This window comes from Patella vulgata, chromosome 1, assembly GCF_932274485.2.
Source record: "Patella vulgata chromosome 1, xgPatVulg1.2, whole genome shotgun sequence".
NCBI classification, from domain to species: domain Eukaryota; kingdom Metazoa; phylum Mollusca; class Gastropoda; family Patellidae; genus Patella; species Patella vulgata.
In genome coordinates, this window is record NC_065879.2 from 8877832 (window position 1) to 8898100 (window position 20269).

General features: G+C 38.1%; 1 protein-coding gene and 1 long non-coding RNA gene across 2 annotated transcripts; both read right to left on the minus strand.

Annotated features, from left to right (window-relative positions):
• Positions 1-634: 634 nt before the first annotated feature.
• LOC126812379 (uncharacterized) lies at positions 635-8160 on the minus strand. The gene is made up of 4 exons (XR_007675905.2): positions 8021-8160; positions 7193-7274; positions 3021-3215; positions 635-1213 (listed from the first exon to the last, which is right to left on the minus strand). It is a non-coding gene; the product is annotated as an uncharacterized LOC126812379 (long non-coding RNA).
• Positions 8161-8929: 769 nt separating this feature from the next.
• Positions 8930-15670, minus strand: LOC126812503 (uncharacterized). Its single transcript, XM_050538927.1, has 3 exons — positions 15524-15670; positions 15060-15118; positions 8930-8933 (listed from the first exon to the last, which is right to left on the minus strand). Exons 1-3 carry the CDS (start codon positions 15668-15670, stop codon positions 8930-8932), a joined length of 210 nt encoding a protein of 69 aa, XP_050394884.1.
• Positions 15671-20269: the final 4599 nt, after the last annotated feature.

Here is a 20269-nt window from a genome sequence, read left to right on the forward strand (position 1 = left end):
AATTTTTCCAATTTTTTAAATTAGGTGTGTTAAGATGAAATTTGTATCATCAATTAATTGGAATATTGTAAAATGGTACAATTTGTTGACCAGAATAAAGATTGGGACATATTATTCAGTTTGGCTATGTGTTGCTATAAATAGGACAAAATCGTTTGTACGAGTGAAAATGTTTTTATAGAAACAGAGAGAGAAATAGGATTTAAAGTCCACTCGACACAAACTATGTCATTTCGGGACTAACACATTGTTCATTTTTTTTAATTAATTGGCTTGCGCATAAGGGTCGGAAAAAACCCCACGAGGTTGGACGGCCGGCCCTACTCCTTGTCACGTACAACCGGGGAATCTGAACCTGACATTTAAGAATTAAATTGAATATTCAAATAGCATTAAAATAATAAAACCAACAGATGATATGAGCATTCCCTTAACGGTAACCGATCGTCCTGACCGCTTGACGAACTCTAACTGCTCATCCACTTCCAACCCATACAAACATGGACTCACGAAGAACAAAGTACAACACACATCAAACATATTTATAAGCAGTGCTTTCGTGGGGAAATAAAATTGTGTCAGCTTGTATCTAACTTTTTGGGTCAATGCAGTGGACTGAAGTACAGCCCGAGAAAGACCTGTCCCAACCGCTAGTTACGCTACTGAAATTATCATTGGATAATTGTCTTCATGCTTCATTGGATAACCTCAAGACCTGATAGGATCACCACGATTACTCCATGATTAAAACCACGATTTCAATCGTAGCGTGATAGTGGAAACCTAGTATTAGCAGTGCTTTTGTGGGAAAATACAATTGCGTCAGCTTGTATGCAACTTTTTTTTTCAAAGCAGTGGACTGAAGTAGAGCCCCGGGACAGATATGTCCAACCCGCTGGCTACGCTATTGAAATTATCATTGGATATTTGTCTTTATTTGGATATTTTTCTTCGTGCTTCATTTGGGTATTTGTCTTTGTCTTCATGCTCTGGTCATTACTGCAAAATTATGTAAACAATTTTTGACATAAATAAGGATGACTGTCCGTGCAGTAAACTGCGCTCCACTGGTAGCTCTTGCTGCTGTCCATGATGGTACATGTTTTTAAGAATCCTGGTGAAGATGCCCAGTTTGAATATTCTACATTACTGAGATCCGTCCATATCCAGCCAATCAATCCTTTTGTTGCACCAATATAAGCCGTGCTCACACCTGTCAATTACAAAGAAAACGACCGCGTTTTACGACAAATAAATCGAGAGAGTAGGTCATTTCGGATTTCGGGACAAATATATGGTTCAGTTTTATTTCAATACTTCGTTGCGCGTAGTGGTCTTTAGCATTCGGGGCGGGGACCGGAAGGCGCAGAAAAACCGACGAGGTTGCACAGGCGACCCTACTCCTTGCCACGTACAACTGGGGAATCTAAATCACGCTAGTTGACTCCATGACAGACCTTATAAGAACCAACCTCCCCTAAAATGAGAATGAATGATGGTGTCCCTATTGCTACGGTATTCGTTTGCATATGGGGAGGGTCACGGTAGCTGAGTGGGTAAGACGCTGGCTCGCTAGACTGAAGGGCGGGGTGTTCGATGCCTGCATTGGTCGAGAAAGTTCATCCCGATTTTCCGGCGTGGTTCTCTCTTGTCAATGATGCAGGACAAGGGGGGGGGGCTGACAAGGACAGCTGTCCAGTGGTTCGATGGGACGAAAAAGCGAGGTCCTTTGTACACGTAAAAGATCCCTTGATAGTTGGAATTCTATTAAAGAGTAGGCCATAGCACACTGTATGGCGTATGCCCGTCTTCATTAGCCCAGTTCGGAGCAGAACAATTGGACGTTAAACCCCATTTCATTTCATTTGCATATTGCCGCCCGTTTATCATTTTAGGCGTTGTCTTTTTCTGGTTTCCTACAACACTATCAATGTTTTGGTCTACTAATTTTACAGATTTATCGTCTGATTTATCTGCTCCTTTTCGTTCCAGGCAGCGCCAATGGTTCTCAATCCCGATTGATCATTAATTACGACGGGAGTCTGGGTGATAACTAATATCAAATCATTACGTCAGGGTCTGGATGATAACTAATATCAAATCATTACGTCAGGGTCTGGATGATAACTAATATTATATCATTACGTCGAGGTCTGGATGATAACTAATATCAAATCATTACGTCAGGGTCTGGATGATAACTAATATCAAATCATTACGTCAGGGTCTGGATGAAACTAATATCAAATCATTACGTCAGGGTCTGGATGATCACTAATATTATATCATTACGTCGAGGTCTGGGTGATAACTAATATTATATCATTAAGTCGAGGTCTGGGTGATAACTAATATCATATTACGTCAGGGTCTGGGTCATAACTAATATCATATTATTACGTCAGGGTCTGGGTGATAACTAATATCATATTATTACGTCAGGGTCTGGGTGATAACTGATATCATATTATTACGTCAGGGTCTGGGTGATAACTGATATCATATTTTTACGTCGAGGTCTGGGTGATAACTGATATCATATCATTACGTCGAGGTCTGGGTGATAACTGATATCATATTATTACGTGGGGGTCTGGGTGATAACTGATATCATAGTATTACGTGGGGGTCTGGGTGATAACTGATATCATATTATTACGTGGAGGTCTGGGTAATAACTGATATCATATTATTACGTCAGGGTCTGGGTGATAACTGATATCATATTTTTACGCCGGCTTCTGGGTGATAACTGATATCACATTATTACGTCAGGGTCTGGGTGATAACTGATATCATATTTCTACGTCGAGGTCTAGGTGATAACTGATATCATATTATTACGTCAAGGTCTGGGTGATAACTGATATCATATTATTACGTGGGGGTCTGGGTGATAACTGATATCATATTATTACGTAGAGGTCTGGGTGATAAATGATATCATATTATTACGTGGAGGTCTGGGTGATAACTAATATCATATTATTACGTCAGGTGTGGTTAGGGATAATACATACCTAAGCCATCTAAATAGTTTTGTACGTCTTGTTGTCGGAGAGCAGAATTGATGACTGCCAATTTACTTCCTGCAAATATTAAACAATCGGCTGCTGCTAGACCCTGAAACAGTGGTGTTGGTATGAGTCGTACTTTAATACCAGACAAAGGTAGTTCTACAAATCCATCAGGGTCACCTGTACTTGTGGGAGATGCTGTTGTAATTGTAGTTGTAGGAGTTTTGGTAATTGTACAGATTACAAAAGAAATAAAAGGTAACATTTTTTAAAATAAAAACGAATAAGCACAATTATTTATTGCTAATTGAAGCAATAGATTTGAAGTACGGGCGACTAGTTCAAATATGATCTTGAAGTAATGATTAGAGACTTTTGGCAAGTGGAATTTTTCCCATCGTACGTATAGCTAGCTGAGCTGAGCTGAGCTGAGTTCTATTACAGCACGATGGCAGTTATTGACTAGCCTAAAATTTCCTGAAAGGAGTAAAGTCGCTCGACAGTCGCTGAGCTATTTGAAATTTAAGAAACATTCAGTGTCGAATCGTATTAAAAAAATCTTCCGACTTCGACTCGACAGCAATTTTTGATTTCACTAATGTATCATTTATCAGATTTGCAAGGTCCCGTCTCCTTAAATTTAGCACGGATATCAACCAGCATGCAGACAGACAGACAGGAAAAATATGAAAATTCCGCGAAAATCTCATCAAAAGTAATGATTAAATTCCAGCCTTTGCCATGGTTAAAATCACATCAAATATACACATTCTTGTTCTAGGATACACATAGATTCATAAAAACGCTATGATATAGTAGCAAAAAGAACGGTAAAAAGACAACAATGTTATACAGAACTTTTCCGTATGAATGCTATTCGATACGTGCTGCCGTATCCGTGTGTCGTATCACGTATGAGAAATACACACGCATTGATGACGTCACACGCAAAATCAATACGGATACGCGATACGGGCCAGGAATTTAAGCTTGCCAAAAGTCTCTATTACCATCAGAGATACCTGTCTGAAATACAATGAAATGAAGTGCGGCTTAACGCCCTACTGTTCTCTAACTGGGTTAATGAGGGACATTTTGCCCGGACAGCGATGCTACGACCTATTGATATTCCGAATTTAAATTGCAAAAGGATGTGTACACAGGACCTCGATCCCATCCAAACGATGATACGTTGTCCCTTGCCAGTCTCTCCGTCCTGCAACCCTGACATGGTCTAATCACGCCGGAAAACCCCGATCGAACACGGGGCCTCCAGGTAAACGAGCCAACGTCTTAATCATTGAGCAACCGTGGCTCCAATCTGAAAAATACAGAGAGAGAGAGAAATGGGGTTTAACGTCCACTCGACACAAACTAGGTCATTTCGGGACTAACATATGGTTTAATTTCTTTATTTCAATAATTCGCTTGCGCGTAGGGGTCTTTAGCAGTGGGAGGAAACCGGAGGACCCGGAGAAAACCCACTGAAAAATACAAAATTACAAAATGGCTAAATAAAAGGGTAGTGGCATTTGATGTTCTAAAAATGACGGATTGTTTCTCTATTTCGCGTTTTTCAAAGCTAATTTCATTAAGCAGGTGACATTTTTATACCTCTACCAGTTGCATTCATGATTTATCATTTCTGGTTTCTTTACTGAATTTAAGGAGCTAAACTTGTCTAATTTAATTTTTAAAAAAGCAATGAATTGGGTTAATGTGTTATTTGAATTTTCGCTGGGACAAGCTTTATGTGGGAGCCCGCTTGTTTACTAATTTTTTTTTACTCGGGTTTGGCCCACAACCAGTTTTCTTGTTTCTCTTCTGGATAAAGGGGAGCCACGGTGTCTAAGTGAGTAAGACGCAGGCCTGCTATCCTGGGGTTCGCTGGTTCGATCCCAGTCCATCGGGATGTCCCGGCGTGCTGTCCAATTGTCAGTGGTGTAGGACGGAGGGCCTGACAAGGACAGATGTCTAGTCGTTCGAACAGGACTAAAAACCGGGGTCCTATGTACACATTGCCGGGCACGTAAAAGACCCTTTGGCATTGAAATTTGAGGTCATAGCGCCGCTGTTCGGGCAAAATTTCCCTCACAGCACACCGTATCGCGTAATGGCGTATGTCCGTCTTCATTAGCACAGTCAGAGCAGAATAAAAGAACGTTAAACCCCATTACATTTCATTTCTGGATTAAAGGATTTGATTTAAATCAAAATGTGTTGCTTCGGTTGTGATAGGAAACGCTCTGGGGACAGTCCACTTGTTTAATCTCGAAACTATTAGATCTAGACAGAATATCCTTCCATAAAACAAATCAACACATGACAAATAATGAAATCAATAACATTATTTAACCCAACACTTTCTTAGAATTGGTGATTATTTTATGGATATTCAATAATGAGGTCAGTAGAGAAGGCCGGATATACATATAAATAGGAAACGAACAATAACTTTTATATTTTAGCTATTAGCTTTTACGAGGATCGGAAACTTCAAATGAAATACTTCTTGATTTAGTCTGAACCACTACACGCCGTTTTGTATGATAATGTTTACCAATCAGATATTAATATTAATGGCTGTAATTAATAAGTAACAATAAATATACAGATGTGACAGGGCAGGGCAAGTAAATGTGTATAGTTGTTCGGGTCGAACGAAAATCGAGATAAGCTTGTGTACTAGTTGACGTGCGGGTACGGGACCCTTGACATTTGGAATTCGACGAAGGGTTGGTTTATAAATAACCATTAAAGACTTAATGTATACAGCTTAGACAAATATTAAATTATTTAAAGGTGAAATGAAATGAAATGAGGTTTAACGTCCTACTGTTCTGCTCCTAAAATAGACTAATGAAGACGGTCATACGCCATACAGTGTGCTATGAGAGAAAAATTTTCTCGGTCAGCGGCACTATGGGCTACTCTTATATCGAATTCCAACTGCCAAGGGATCTTTTACATGCACGCCAATGTATACACGGGACCTCGGTTTTTCGTCCCATCCGAACGACTAGACAGCTGTCCTTGACAGGTCCTCCGTTCTCAGCACAGACAAGGGGAAACCACGCCGGAAAATCCCGATGAACTTTCTCGGCTATTGCAGGTATTTAAAGGTATACTTGTACATAAAATTGACTACTATATTAACCATTCAGGCGGGTTTTTGATTTATTATTAAGAAAAAGATATCCACCTTTGATTAACAGTATGCAGTTCGTTAAACCATGGGGTCCCGGGTTTGACTGATGTATTGGCAGAGAAAGCTGATGCAGGGACTGGTAAGGAAACCAGTCTAGTTGTTTGGATGGGACGAAAAATCACGCTATGCTCGTGTTATCATTGACGTAAAGGAACCCGCGACAGTTGTAATTCGATAAAGAATAGGCCGAAAGTTCTTCACGGCACACCGCAAAGCGTATCCCCGTCTCTAGATACCAACTGGTGTGGAATAGTAGGGCGTTAAACCTTATTTCATTCCTGTAGCAGTTACAACAGTATGATGTAGAACACTTCCTGGCGCGTGTCAGGTGGAGGGGGGGGGGGGGGCTCCTTGCTTCGCACTGGGTATATTTTATCCTCCTCCTATGTCATCGAAATACCGTCGAGCAAACAAACATGCCTTTGTTATGGCCTTACTTCACTCTAATCCTATATGCATCTAAATGAGCAGGGGCCTGTTTCACAAAATTTTAACTAAGATAAAATCCAAATTTTAGTAATTTGATTGGATAATATTAGGTTGATTTTAGTGCTTAGCCAATCAAAATTGAAGTATCTAGTAAAATTTGGATTTTATCTTTAGTTAAGATTTCGAGAAACAGCCCCCAGGATTCTTGTCTCAGCTAATGATTTTATAAACAAACCCAGCTACTCAAATTCATGAACACGCCCTGACTTCCATTAACGCAAAATATAACCCGCAATGTCCTTAATCATGTTATCTATTCATTTATTCTTTGTTTCCTGGCCATTGTTCTTAGAAATTCGCAAATATATCGTATGATAAGTCTTTCCGGGCTTTGAGAGAATCCGTGGGATTTTTTTTACGGAAGAATCGGTTTTTGCCCAATGGCAACTACCCGATTCATGGCCATTATTACCGCATCGGTTGGGGCTATTTATTACTTACATGATTTGGGATTTAAACTGTCTTAATGTTGACTTACCCGAAGTAGTAGGTTCTGTTGTGGGTTCTGGTGTAGCTGTAGGGTCAAAAGACAAACAACAGAAGGATGTTGGTCTGGTTTCCTGGAAAGAAAACAACCATGAAATTACCATATACCTTGATCGTTTCAATTTATGTATATATTTATTCATGATATTTTAATGGGGTATTACCTTGTAATATTGACTTTAAACCTCTTGATGAATTTCAAGAAATTTAGTGCAAGGTGATTCCGGACCACGAAAGTGACGAAATCGGTTTGATTTACCTCAAAATAAAGAACTGAATGGAGTTGATTAGATTTTGTTTTGAATGATTAAGCAGAAGTCGCTTTGTTTGTAAGTTCTGTTTTATTTTTGGTGACCGAGGAACACACAATCCAGTAAATCTCAAAATTTTATGCATCTACGGGCTTATAATTTGAACAAACGCCGATTGCCGTTTCACAAAATCAAGCAACATATAAAATCTAAAGAAATTTTAAAAAAAATTATTTTGAATCCATGCAAATCAAAGATTAAGCGTAGGGTTTTTAATTTTATCTTGCTGTAAATATAAATTAAATTCCTCTAAAATAAAAGAGATTATCGAGGTGAAATTACCAAATGCAGGATTTAGACATAAGCTGAACAGGCTACCGCATGGTATGTCACCATCCACAGGGGTCGCATACACATTTTAATTTAAAATTTAAAAAATAATAAATTTGCTTTTAAAATTTCTTCATTTTTTTTTTTATTTGTATGCGTGCCAATTTTTAACAATGGGTCACCTCAAATCTAATCTCCGCACTGACATTACCTCTTGCATTTAACTTTTAGATACTTACGGTATGTAACTGTAAATACAGTAAAGATCCACAAGTTGTTGCTGTTGTTACAGTAACAGGAATGTTGTTATTCCAATAACACAATTTTGTTGATTTATCAAAAAATACAGACTGGCACATTGTCTCTTTTGAACATTCTATAACACAATTTAAAAAACTACGACTGAACCAAGTACGGATCAAAATAGTATTATCCACAGCAGACCCAGTGACTTTACATAAATGTTTATTTAAAGATAAATTTGAAATACCATGACTAAATGTTTGGGGTACGAAAACAAAAAATATGAACACGCAATATTCTTTAATAAACATAGTCCTTTCCGGTAACAATTAAAAAAGTTTAAAACCTTTGCGATGTAACTGCGCGTTGAGTTTATGACTTTATGAAGGAAGCAACAACCCGTCTAATATTAATAGTTCAACCAGGCCGATGTTTGTTTGGAATTATTAATGCGCCAAAAATCAGCAGTGTCTAATATATAAATGTGCCGCATTCTCAATCAATAATCAGATCAGAGAATCTATAATCTCTGCAAATTTGTTAATGCTATATTGACGTATTCAAGGTGATGATTTGTAGAAACAATGCAAGGCCACGCAGCCGGAACTCCTTATTAAAAGATCACTTTGTTAAGCATGCATTTATTAATACAGGTCATAATTCTATGGAATATAATTACTGCTTATTACTAAGCGACATTTCGACTAGGCTTCTCTCTCTATGTCATTATCAAGCAATGATAAAATATAAAATATAACAAGACAATGTACACAACAATACTTGGTTAATGTTGACCAACCAGAGATACCCCTTCTAATTACATGTACCTAAAGGGAATATAACTTAATTAAGTATTATAAAAGTTTAATGCTAATAACAACATTTAATCCGACATATAGACCATTTTACCTGGAATTAACACAAATTGATTAATGGATAACTTGTTGTGGAGTATATACAATGATATGATTATAATGACAGACGCTGAAAGAAGATGAAATTTGATTAATGTTTACAACGACAACTTTACCTGAAATTAACACAAATTGATTAATGGGTGTTGTGGAGTATTTACAATGAGTTGATCATGTTTTAATAATCACACCACTCTAATAAGATGAAATTTGATTGGTATTATCAACGAAAAATGTTGATATTTGATGTAAGTGATCCCACAACACGCTCAAATGTTATCGAGGGAATTCTTGAACGAAAAATGGTCATATCATTTGAAAATATACACGGACGGATCTCGCGATCCAAACACAATCAAAACTGTGTATAGTCATTCCTGAATTTAATGTTAATATATCACAAAAGGCTACTAGATGGGTGGTTCCATCCATACAGCAGAATTAAAGGCAATATCCACAGCTCGTGAGTGGCGTGTGTCATCCACCGTCATTGTGTCAGATTCCCTTGGCATCATAAAGTCAATAATACATGATAGACAACATCTAGACCAGAAATTGTTCAGAATATTTGAGCAAGTGTTTGTTCCCTCCGAAACAAAAATAAGACACCCGGACTCGCAAAAGACCCAGCCTCTGTGAGATAGACCGGTGACTTAAAATTTACTGTTCAGGAATTTAGCAGCTTTGTTTTAACTAAGATTAAATCAGAGTGAAAAACTGAGTTGGCCAGAGCAAATACTTTTAGATTCAAATTAAATAACGATCTGGTTGTAAAGGCGGAGGTCCACCATCCATCCCGCAAAATCTGTGAGTTAATCACAAGACTGAGAACTAAAGATTTAATTACCGACCATAAATATAAATCAGTGCGAATGCGGCCACATTTTGACCGTTAATCATGTCGTCATTGCGTGCAATAAATTGGGAGAGAAAAGATTCCCAGTAAGAAGTTTAATGGAAGATGCCAAACTTCAATATATCCTACAAATATTCTCTTCCAACCTCGGAATATGTCATATAAAATTTATGAAGCGATCTCAAAATCCATAGAGAAACCAGGAATTAACTGTTAGGTTAGTTGCAAAAAAACCACACTAGTAATGGAAAGATAACTGGTTGTGTAGACCAGGTTGGCGACTAAGCCACCTGGATGCTTTAATAATATCAGAATAAATTAACATTAAGATAGGGAACTACATATCTAATTACAAAGGAAAGATCTTTTGTCGTGGGACAGTATGGCAGTTCAGCCTTTTGTATGATTTAATATAATAATAAATTAGGGAAAAATAATGACAAACAGAATAGAGACCTACACAACCATTATTAACAATTAGAGTGCATATCAGTCATTTTAATTTAATTTATGTCATGTATTATTTCCATAAATGTTTTAGTTTGTTTTAATTGCTTTGTTCTGTGTTGCTGCTGGCTCTTCTGTTTCTTTTCAGGTAAGGTTGGATCTATTTGATAAGGCCTACTTCAAGTTTGATCAAAGGTCACGATATGTAAACAGGGATAGCGCTAATCCCAACCCTAATCCTAACTCTGGACCTAGCCTTAACGCTTACCCTAACCCTTACCTACAATCTTGCCAACAATCACGTATCCTAACCTTATTTACATCTCAGCGACCTTGGCGAAAATTGAGCTGGTCTTAATAAATAGATTTACCCATTTTGGAACTAACCCCAAAGGTTATGCAGGTGACCTACTCCTTTTCACCTATAAACGAAACTTACTTTTTCTGTCTACAATTAGCTCCGCTTGAGAACAGGCCGACCATTAGTTGGCCGACATTTTAATTCTTGCTTCGACTATTTTAGTCAAATCCACTAAGTTTACATCGAGAATGTTCATATTTAATGAATTGAAAACCAGACAGAGAGGGAAATCCATTTTTGAGTTTAATCATCGATGTGCGCTGAACCGCAGATCGGATTCAAATCCAATGAAAATCGGACACATAATATTGCATCGAGAGTTGATTATGGCCTTTTCATGTTAATAAATGTCTAATTAATAGATAACATTTCAGGCCTAACGAAAGACCTATAAATAGGCAGATTTAGCTCTTGCATAATGTATGTTTAATAAAGGTCTTATCATTATACTGATCATCTGTTATCTGTAGTGTTACAATAACCATATTAATAAAATATGGCATAAAATGTTGAGACGAACTGTTGCATTGCTGTTCCTGGTAGACAAACGTCTTAACTGCTGAGATAAAAAAAATAAATACACAACGTGAGTCCTAGCCAAAAGAATGAAATGGGGTTTAACGTCCCACGATTCTGGTTCGACTGGGCTACTCATACGTCATACAGTGTGCTAGGAGGGAAATTTTGCCCGGATAGCGGCGCTATGGCGTACTCTTATGTCAAATTCCAACAGCCAAGGGATCTTTTACATGCACGCCAATATTTACACGGGTCCTCGGTGTTTCATCCAATTCGAACCAGGCCCTCTATCCTGCACCACTGACAGGAAGAGGGGGGGGGGCACGTCGGGAAATCCCAGTGAACTTTCTCGACCAATACCGGGGTCCAACACAGAACCTGGAGGTTATCGAACCAACATCCTACACACTGAGCCACCGCAGCTCCCCATATCGATGAACAATATCTCCACTTAAGTAGATACCGATCGTTATTTACGAAATTAAGTTATTTATATTTTACTTGAATCTAAATATTATTAAAATATTGGTATCACATCATATTTCATACAATTAGCTACATGATCTACATTTATGCATGATATTTTCTCTTAAATCGAGCATGTTTATCGATGTCTATTGTTCTTTTTTAAAAATATGGAAAAGTTTTGGTGCAGATATCTGTTTGAACGAACTGGCCTGCTTTTATCATTTTACGGTGGATCATGGTTTAGGCTTACATGTATAATCAGTAACTATGTGCCCTTTCGGAGACAGGGCGGGGTCTTACTGTTTGTTTGTAGCGTTTTATTTGTTAACTTGGGTGATGAGGAAAGGCAAAAACGTAAAGTGAAATGAAATGGGATTTAAGGTCCTGCTTTACTGCCCAATGAAGACGTTCAAGCTGTCACGTCAACGTGTAACGGGACCTCAGTTTTTGGTTCCATCCGAGCGACTAGACGTAGATGCTGTTTCTTGCCGTGTTCTCCATCCTACACCTCTTACAAGCGGGAACCCGCCAGGATATTCTCGACCGACACCGGGATCGAACCCGGTACTTCCTGGTTAGCGTCCCAGCCCCTCAATTACTCAGCCACCGTTAACGTACACTCGACACCTCGACACAGAAAGAGAGAGAGCGAGAGTGAGAGTGTGGGGGGGGGGAGAGACACAAACTAGGTCGTTTCAGGAATAACATATGGTTCAATTTATTTTCAATAATTCGCTAGCGTTAGTTGGAGAAAACCGGAGGACCCGGAGAAAACCCACGAGGTTGGACAGCCGACCCTACTACTTGTCACACTACTTGTCACGTACAACCGCGCAATCCAAACTACCCCCAACCCCACCCCCCACCCCCACCTCCCACGAGAGAAGAAAACGAAATAGGGGGATTATAAATAGTCAGCCTCAGCAGTGCGTTTGCGTGGGAAGGGCGCAATCGAATAAAAGCAAAAACCAATTGATCACATACAAAATTTGCAGGTACTCAGTTGCCATTTCACTTCGGTAGAAGCGGACGTTAAATAAACCTATTTCACACAAACTTATGTGTATAAGGCTTGAGCTTGTTTTGTTTTTTTTTACATTTTTTGCTTTTGGTTTTTTTGGGGGGGGGGTTTTTAGGGCGTTTTAACTAGGCACACACACAACTTATAATCTAGAATTTTTTTCTTTGAATATGGAATCAGAGCCATTCTAGTCGATGGGTGAGAAGCCCAACTGCTCAATATCTGCATCATTAGCATTTAAAACAAAGACAACTCTGTAATTTGATAGTTATGAGAATATTTTATCAAACTGTTTGATCGATCGGCATCTCAAGGTAAAATGTATTATGTACTTTATCACGTAGCCTTCATAATTAACGTTTATAGATAAGATCACAGAAGGCCAATAAAAAAACATACCATTGTTTGATGCATGAAATAAGATCAGTTCCCATGCCCCCTCCCCCCGTGTGTGCCAGGCTTTAAGATTCATCTTTTGTTTATTATCCTTTTGATGGCCTTCAGCCGTGCCGGCAAATAAAACGAAATTTGATCTATAAAAAAACGAAAGGAAATAACCATGGTTTAACGAGAATGGGATCACTAACATAGCTAATCAATGATAGTTCGCTGATTATTCTCAGGTAAAATAACATGAATTACAAGAATTTAGTTTGTATAAAGATTTTTATTATAAATAAATAATATACTTCTATATAAACAATAATTAGAAACTATTGGTCTTATGAAAGGTTATGTGAAAAAATTATATCAACATATTCATTTAATAAATTACAATTAAACATTACAAAATACTTTCTAAAGATGCATTACTCTTTCTTTGGCTGTAGCTTTAATAAATAAAGGGGATATCTTTTTTTCTTGTAAAATTTAATAAGTGTGATAATTATATATACATTGTCTTATACACGGATAAATAAATATTTACACATTATAAATAATACAGGTAAATTCAACTCTTTATCAATTTAATTGATGTTTTAGTCTAGCTAAACAATTGAATCTCTCACAGGATTATCAGTCCAAGATGGTTCAGTTCAGTATTTACAAAGATATGATGAATTAGGCATAATTTCACAACATCCGGGCATTCTCTGAAGATGATATAAACAAGCTAGCGCGGCTGATACGCGTTGGCTAAAAGGCTCATTTGTATTCCGATTGAATCCAAACCGGAAGATTTTCTGTCGTTGATAATGGGGTTTTTTAATTAAAAGTTATATTAATCAATTTGAGTTCATTTTAACGTGGAGGGCCTATTGTCAGAAAATTACATGATCGGGATAAGCGACATTAAGGCAATGTTTTTGTCCAACATAATCAATACAAAATTAAACAAAATCCGTGTCCTTGATAGCAAGCTTATCATTCGGTTGTTCACATTTCCCATGCCCCTAATCATTTTTGAAACTAGTATATACATGTATCTAGTCTCGGTCACCAGAATATTTTTTCTGGATGATAGAGACTATCATGTATCTAGATACCAATGTGGTCTCTTCTTTACTATTGGCTTGACTTAGATTTAATACTGAAGATGGTTCGTAAATGATGACTGTTGATGACCGTTTTAACGCAGGCGTCAATGACGTTTGGGAACGGAAGTTTGTCGGGCAATGTCTCCGCACCTGCTCGAAGAGGATCAAAACTTAACATGGTATCACATTCGGAATCATTTCGTTTCTTTCCACCAATGATTATAGCTTTTCCATTCAGCTGAACAGCTCCAAAATGCACACGTCCGAAATTTTCGATTTTGCCAACAGTGCGACAGCCTGCATCTTCTGAAAATTCGATGACGTCGCCATCAGTTGTTATTATATAAACTTGACCGTCGCAGCAGACTGTGCGTGTGAGACGACAAGCAAATGGTAGATCAGCAAATAGCGTTGATTGGCCGATTCTGGTATCAAAATACTGTATAGCCGGTGTGTTGCGATTGTTTCTTTGGGCTCCTCCAAATGTGTAGATCTTTTCTCCAATAACAGCCGACGACACCATCTCTACCGGTACTGGTAGTTCTCCCGCCGTCGTCCATTTTCCTGTATTGATGTTGTATTTCTCGATGGAGTTGAGGACTTTGTTTCCTTGCGGAAGGTTTCTGTTATAACCCCCTAAAACGTAGACGGAATCTCGCGCAGCTACCATACCGTGTCGGGATCGCCCTTGTGCCATCTGTTCACACTCCCTCCAATCATTACTCTCGCTGTTATACTTCAACATCTTCGGCCATTTTCGGCTTCCTCCGGACAAATAAATATTATTGGCGTAGGTTGTTGCGGAGAATTCCACACCGGGATCATATGGAAGTGGAGCGAGTGAGAACCATCTCTTTTGTCTAGTGCTGAAGCAGATGATCTCTGTTGGTTTCATCTGAGTTGATCCTCCTGTTAAAACAACGATCACCTCTTCTAGGTCGTAACTGTTTCTGAAAGACGTTCGCTTTGACGTGAATTCCTGGCGCCTTGAAGGTAACATATGATACCTCTTTGCCTCCTCCATCATCATCCTACAAACCATGTCTTCTTTTAGGAGTCCCTTCTGCTGACTTATTGTTAGGAGATATTCGGGACTCACCAGTGGGAACCTCAAGTGCTCAATGATGGAGCTTAGGTGAACACTGCGATTGTCTGGATCCATTGAAATCCACCTGAATACAGATTCACACACCAACTCTTCGTTCGGAACAACCAGATCATCATCTTTGATTACAGCTATCAATTCATCAACATCAATGTCTTTAAAGTCTTCTGTTTTGATCAAATCTAGGAAATTGTCCAGGATTAACGGCCATGCGCGTGATTCCAACTCCTCACAGCCATGGGTTCTACCAAGACGCCACATTCTGATGCAGTTTTGAGGGGTCAAGTTTTCGGACAGGAACTCAGCGCATCTGCTTATAAGGCCTTTGACTTGAAGTGTAGTTGCTGCACGAAGAAGACTCTCTGCATTCTCATCACAGACAACATCCCGACCTGTGTAAATGAAAGTCAGGATGCTGTCGAAGGTTGTAACATCAATGTTTAAAAGAGTCAAAACTCCATCTGGATTGTCCCGCATCCCTGTGGAATAGGTTGCGTCGAAGTGTGGTGACATCGCTGAGAGGATTGCTCGATGACATCGGAAGCGTTTGTTCTGGACTACGATGGTGGTGTCGGAGAAGTGACCACTGTTCCATAGATATTTTACACCTTCAGCTATGGTTTCTAGGTATTTCTGATGCCAACTCATCTTGGGATTTCTTTGGTATGGACGTCAAACCTGTAAAATAGAAATATGGAATGATATATTTAATGGAGAGAGAGAGAGAGAGAGAGAGAGAGATGGGGTTTAACGTCCATTCGACCCAAACTAGGTCATTTTGGGACCACGAGGTTGGCCAGGCGACGCTACTCCTTGTCACGTACAACCGGGGAATCGAAACCACAGACTTTATGATACAGCGCACACGTTCTAACCACTCGGCCATCCAACCCCGCTATATTTAACGGACATTATAAATTGGTATGTTAGTTTTAACGGTACGATCTTGATATATTCAACCAGAGATTTTCAAATTTCAATTTCTACACATCCCGTTCTGAATTACTCATTATCCGGACAACCAACAATGGGACTGAGTGACAAATCAGAGATTCTATTTTTTTTTAAAAATTGAATTTGAACGAAATCTAGAAAACCGGATCAAATCCAGTATGCATTCGGCTAGAATAGCATTGAAAAAAATTACATAAGTAGGATATTCAAATATTTGCTTTCGCCATTTGTGGGTATTATTAGCATCGATTTATTGATTTTACTGCATTTACCATTAAACTAGTATCAACTTTAATATCCACAAGAAAGACAAAAGAGAGAGTGGTCAACAACGATGACTTCTGGAATTTGTAGATAAAAAAAACATTGGTACTAATAAATTATTAACCTGTACGAGGTAGATCGAAAAAAATTTCTTACAAGTACTTGCTCACCAATAAAGGGAATATTTAGAAAGAAATATTAATTTTTTATTTTAAAGGGAAATTATAATAGAATCGTTAACACGTATGTTTACAAGTCTTCAATAAATTATAGTCATAGAATAAATAATTTTCTAATCCATAACTTCTGGGAGGTCTATAAAATATACCATTTTTCGATTAAAAAAAGCACAGTGGCCGGAATAGATGAAATGAAATGTGGTTTAACGTCCTACTGTTTTGCTCCAAACTGGGCTAATGAAGACAGGTATGCCATACAGTGTGCAATGAGGGAAATTTTTTCCGGGTAGCGGCACTACGGCCTACTCTTATATCGAATTCCAACTGTCAAGGGATCTTTTACCTACACGCCAATGTGTACACGGGACCTCGGCTTTTCGTCTCATCCGAATGACTAGACAGCTGTCCTTGTCAGGTCCTCCGTCCTGCATGAACTTTCTAGGCCAATGCAGGGATCGAACACTCGACCTCCAGGCTAGCGAACCAGCGTCTTACCCACTTAGCCACCGTAACCCTCTGAATAGATGAACATTACCGTCAAAGAGTACAAATGGTAGGTAACAAGTCACGCCGTTCACCTTCAGTCTTACAAGATACTTTTAACAAAAGTTACTCCGACTCGATCATTCAATACTACTTTGTATTGAATAATAGTAATTATTACATAGACCGGGTAATATAAATGATGTCGTCAACGTGCGAGCCACTCGTTAAAAACACGATAAAGCATGGTCTCATTTGCCTCTAAAACTTCAAACCCCCCTAAATTTTTTATGCTTAGGGCGCTAATAAGTCAGCTAGTAAATCCAATTAGAGCGATATGAATGTGAAAATCTTGTCATATAAAATAAGCATTTACCTCCAATGAAAAGATCTCCAAAAGCAGAGAACTGGTTGAAGCTCACACCTTGCTACGAAGACGGACAGTGTGGGCTTTTGTTGAAAACCAAGGGAATTCTATCCGATCTTGGTAACCATGGGAGCGTTGCTGGTCACGTGAGGATTAAAAAGAGAGCGGGGATTAAGAGGATTATCGAATTACCGATAATTCTGAAGCGATAAACCGTTAAGTCAAATGGCCGGCTAAAATCAACGCCTGTATTGACTGTATTCATTAAACGGTTAATAAACATTTATTTCATTTTTCTTCTTTTTAGAAGGTGGCTCGGTGAATGTGGGTCTTTAACGTTCCTCGTGTTTTTAGAGCCTGCTTTCCAGACTTTTTCAGTGGTGTTTGACGGAAAGTCTGGCAAATATTATAATTGTTAGAATAGTACGAAAAACGAGTTCTGGTGTATACCTTTGACAGTACCTTAATGACCCCTTGGCAGTTCGTTACGCGACTAGCCCTGTTTGAGGCAGAATATCCCCAAAAAGCACACTGCATGACATATGTCCATCTTCATTATCCCGGTTGGTGCAGAAATGAAAAACATTAGACCCCCTTTTCATTAATTTTCTTTTCTAAAAGAAGACCCTAAAGTAAATGAATTTTGATATGAAAATTTAAAAAAAGAAAAATTAAAGGAAAAGGGATCATGTGCCGTTACGAAGTTGTAAAGATTGTTTCATACTATCTGATGAGAGAGAGAGAGAGAGAGAGAGAGAGAGAGAGATGGGGTTTAACGTCCACTCGACACAAACTAGGTTATTTCGGGACTAACACATGGTTTAATTTTTTTTATTTCAATAATTCGCTTGCGCGTAGGGGTCTTTAGCGGTAGGAGGAAACCGGAGGACCCGGAGAAAACCCACGAGGTTGGACAGGCGACCCTACTCCTATCTGATTAGAGGAGCGTATTTTAGATTTGTCAGTGATTTTAAAAAAAAAGGTATGAATAATTTAAATACATGTTTAAATACATATATAAATTTTTATCTTAGGGCATACAGTATTGAATAACGTACTAAATTAATTTTTTAACACATTTTTCGTAATCTGATAAAAAAGTAAAAGGATAGGTAGATTTCTGGGGTGACGATTAGCTCATTATACCTGTATTATTGAAGGATTAAAAGATTAGCCCGACTGTAGTTAACCAATTAACCCCAGTAAATATAGTAAACATTGTATATTTCATGGGTTACATGATACATATTATGATCAGATATAATCTATTATTCCTATATAACATAAATTATAAGACAATACTCGATATTAGGAATTAAATAAAAATGATTTTTAATTGCATTTAATGAAATTTAACACGATGTATTATTCCTATATATACATATATTATAATCGAAAGTTCGATTCCCCTATTCGATATTAGTCATGTAATAAAATTTAAGACTATCTATTATTCCTATATAACATAAATTATAATCCAACACTCGATTCCCCTACTCGATATTAGGAATTATTAGATGAAAACGACTTTTAATTGCATTTAATAAAATTTAACACGATTTATTATTTCTATGTAACATCAATAATAATATAACACTAGCTTCCCATACTCGCTCGATATTAGGCATTAAATAAAAACAATTCTGAATTAAATTTAATCAAATTTAATACGATCTGTTATTCCAATATAACATAAATTTTACACAATAACACTATTTACGGAATATCAATTACTGGTTTATTAACATGCAGTGTTTCGACGATGATACTATCGTCTTTATCAAACAAATGATCGTCGAAACTTACATGTTAATAAACCAGTGATTGTTATTCCATAAATAGTGTTAGTGTGTTACTGTTTAATTACTAAATGCCACTTAAAGAAAAACATGAATTATAATCGAATGTTCAAGACCCATTCTCGATATTAGGAATTAGATGAAAATGATTTTTAATTGCATGTAATAAAATTTAACATGATCTATTATTCCTATATATACATAAATTATAATCGTCTTGTTTCCCGTTCCCAATACTCGATATTAGGCATTAGATGAAAACGACTTTTAATTGCGTGTAATCAAATTTAGCACGATCTATTATTTCTATATATACATAAATGTATATGGACATGTTGCTGGGGCAGTGGATATGTGGTCTTCTCTTATTCTGATTCCCCACTGTTAGATGATGTTTAAAGTTATACCAGTGGTATACACTAGACTGGGCGTTTTTCCCTTGCAGACCCTCCGTCCTGCACCAGTGGTGAGCGGATTTCTCCAGGGCAGTTATCTATTGATTCCATAAACATATCTATTTTGGTCCACAGAGAGAAAGATAGAGAGATAGAGAGAGGGGTGGTTGGGGGGGGGGGGGGAGGTAACGTCCATTCGACACAAACTAGTTCATTTCGGGACTACACTACATAGCATATATTGGCTACGTAAAAACGTAGAGATTTCGGGACAGGCAGAGTCGAGAAATGCGCTTTCTTATCCTAGAAGGGGGATTGGGTGGCCGAATGGTTAGCACTCGCGCGCTGTATTATACGGTCTGTCATTGAGTCAACTGGCGGGGTTTCGATTCCCCGGTTGTACGTGACAAGGAGTAGGGTCGCCTGTCCAACCTCGTGGATTCTCTCCGGGTCCTCCGGTTTCCTCCCACTGCTAAAGACCCCTACGCGCAAGCGAATTATTGAAATAAATAAACCATATGTTAGTCCCGAAATGACCTAGTTTGTGTCGAGTGGACGTTAAACCCCATTTCTCTCTCTCTTATCCTAGAAATGAAAGCTAAACATTATGTGTAAACATAAAAGTAAATACTGAA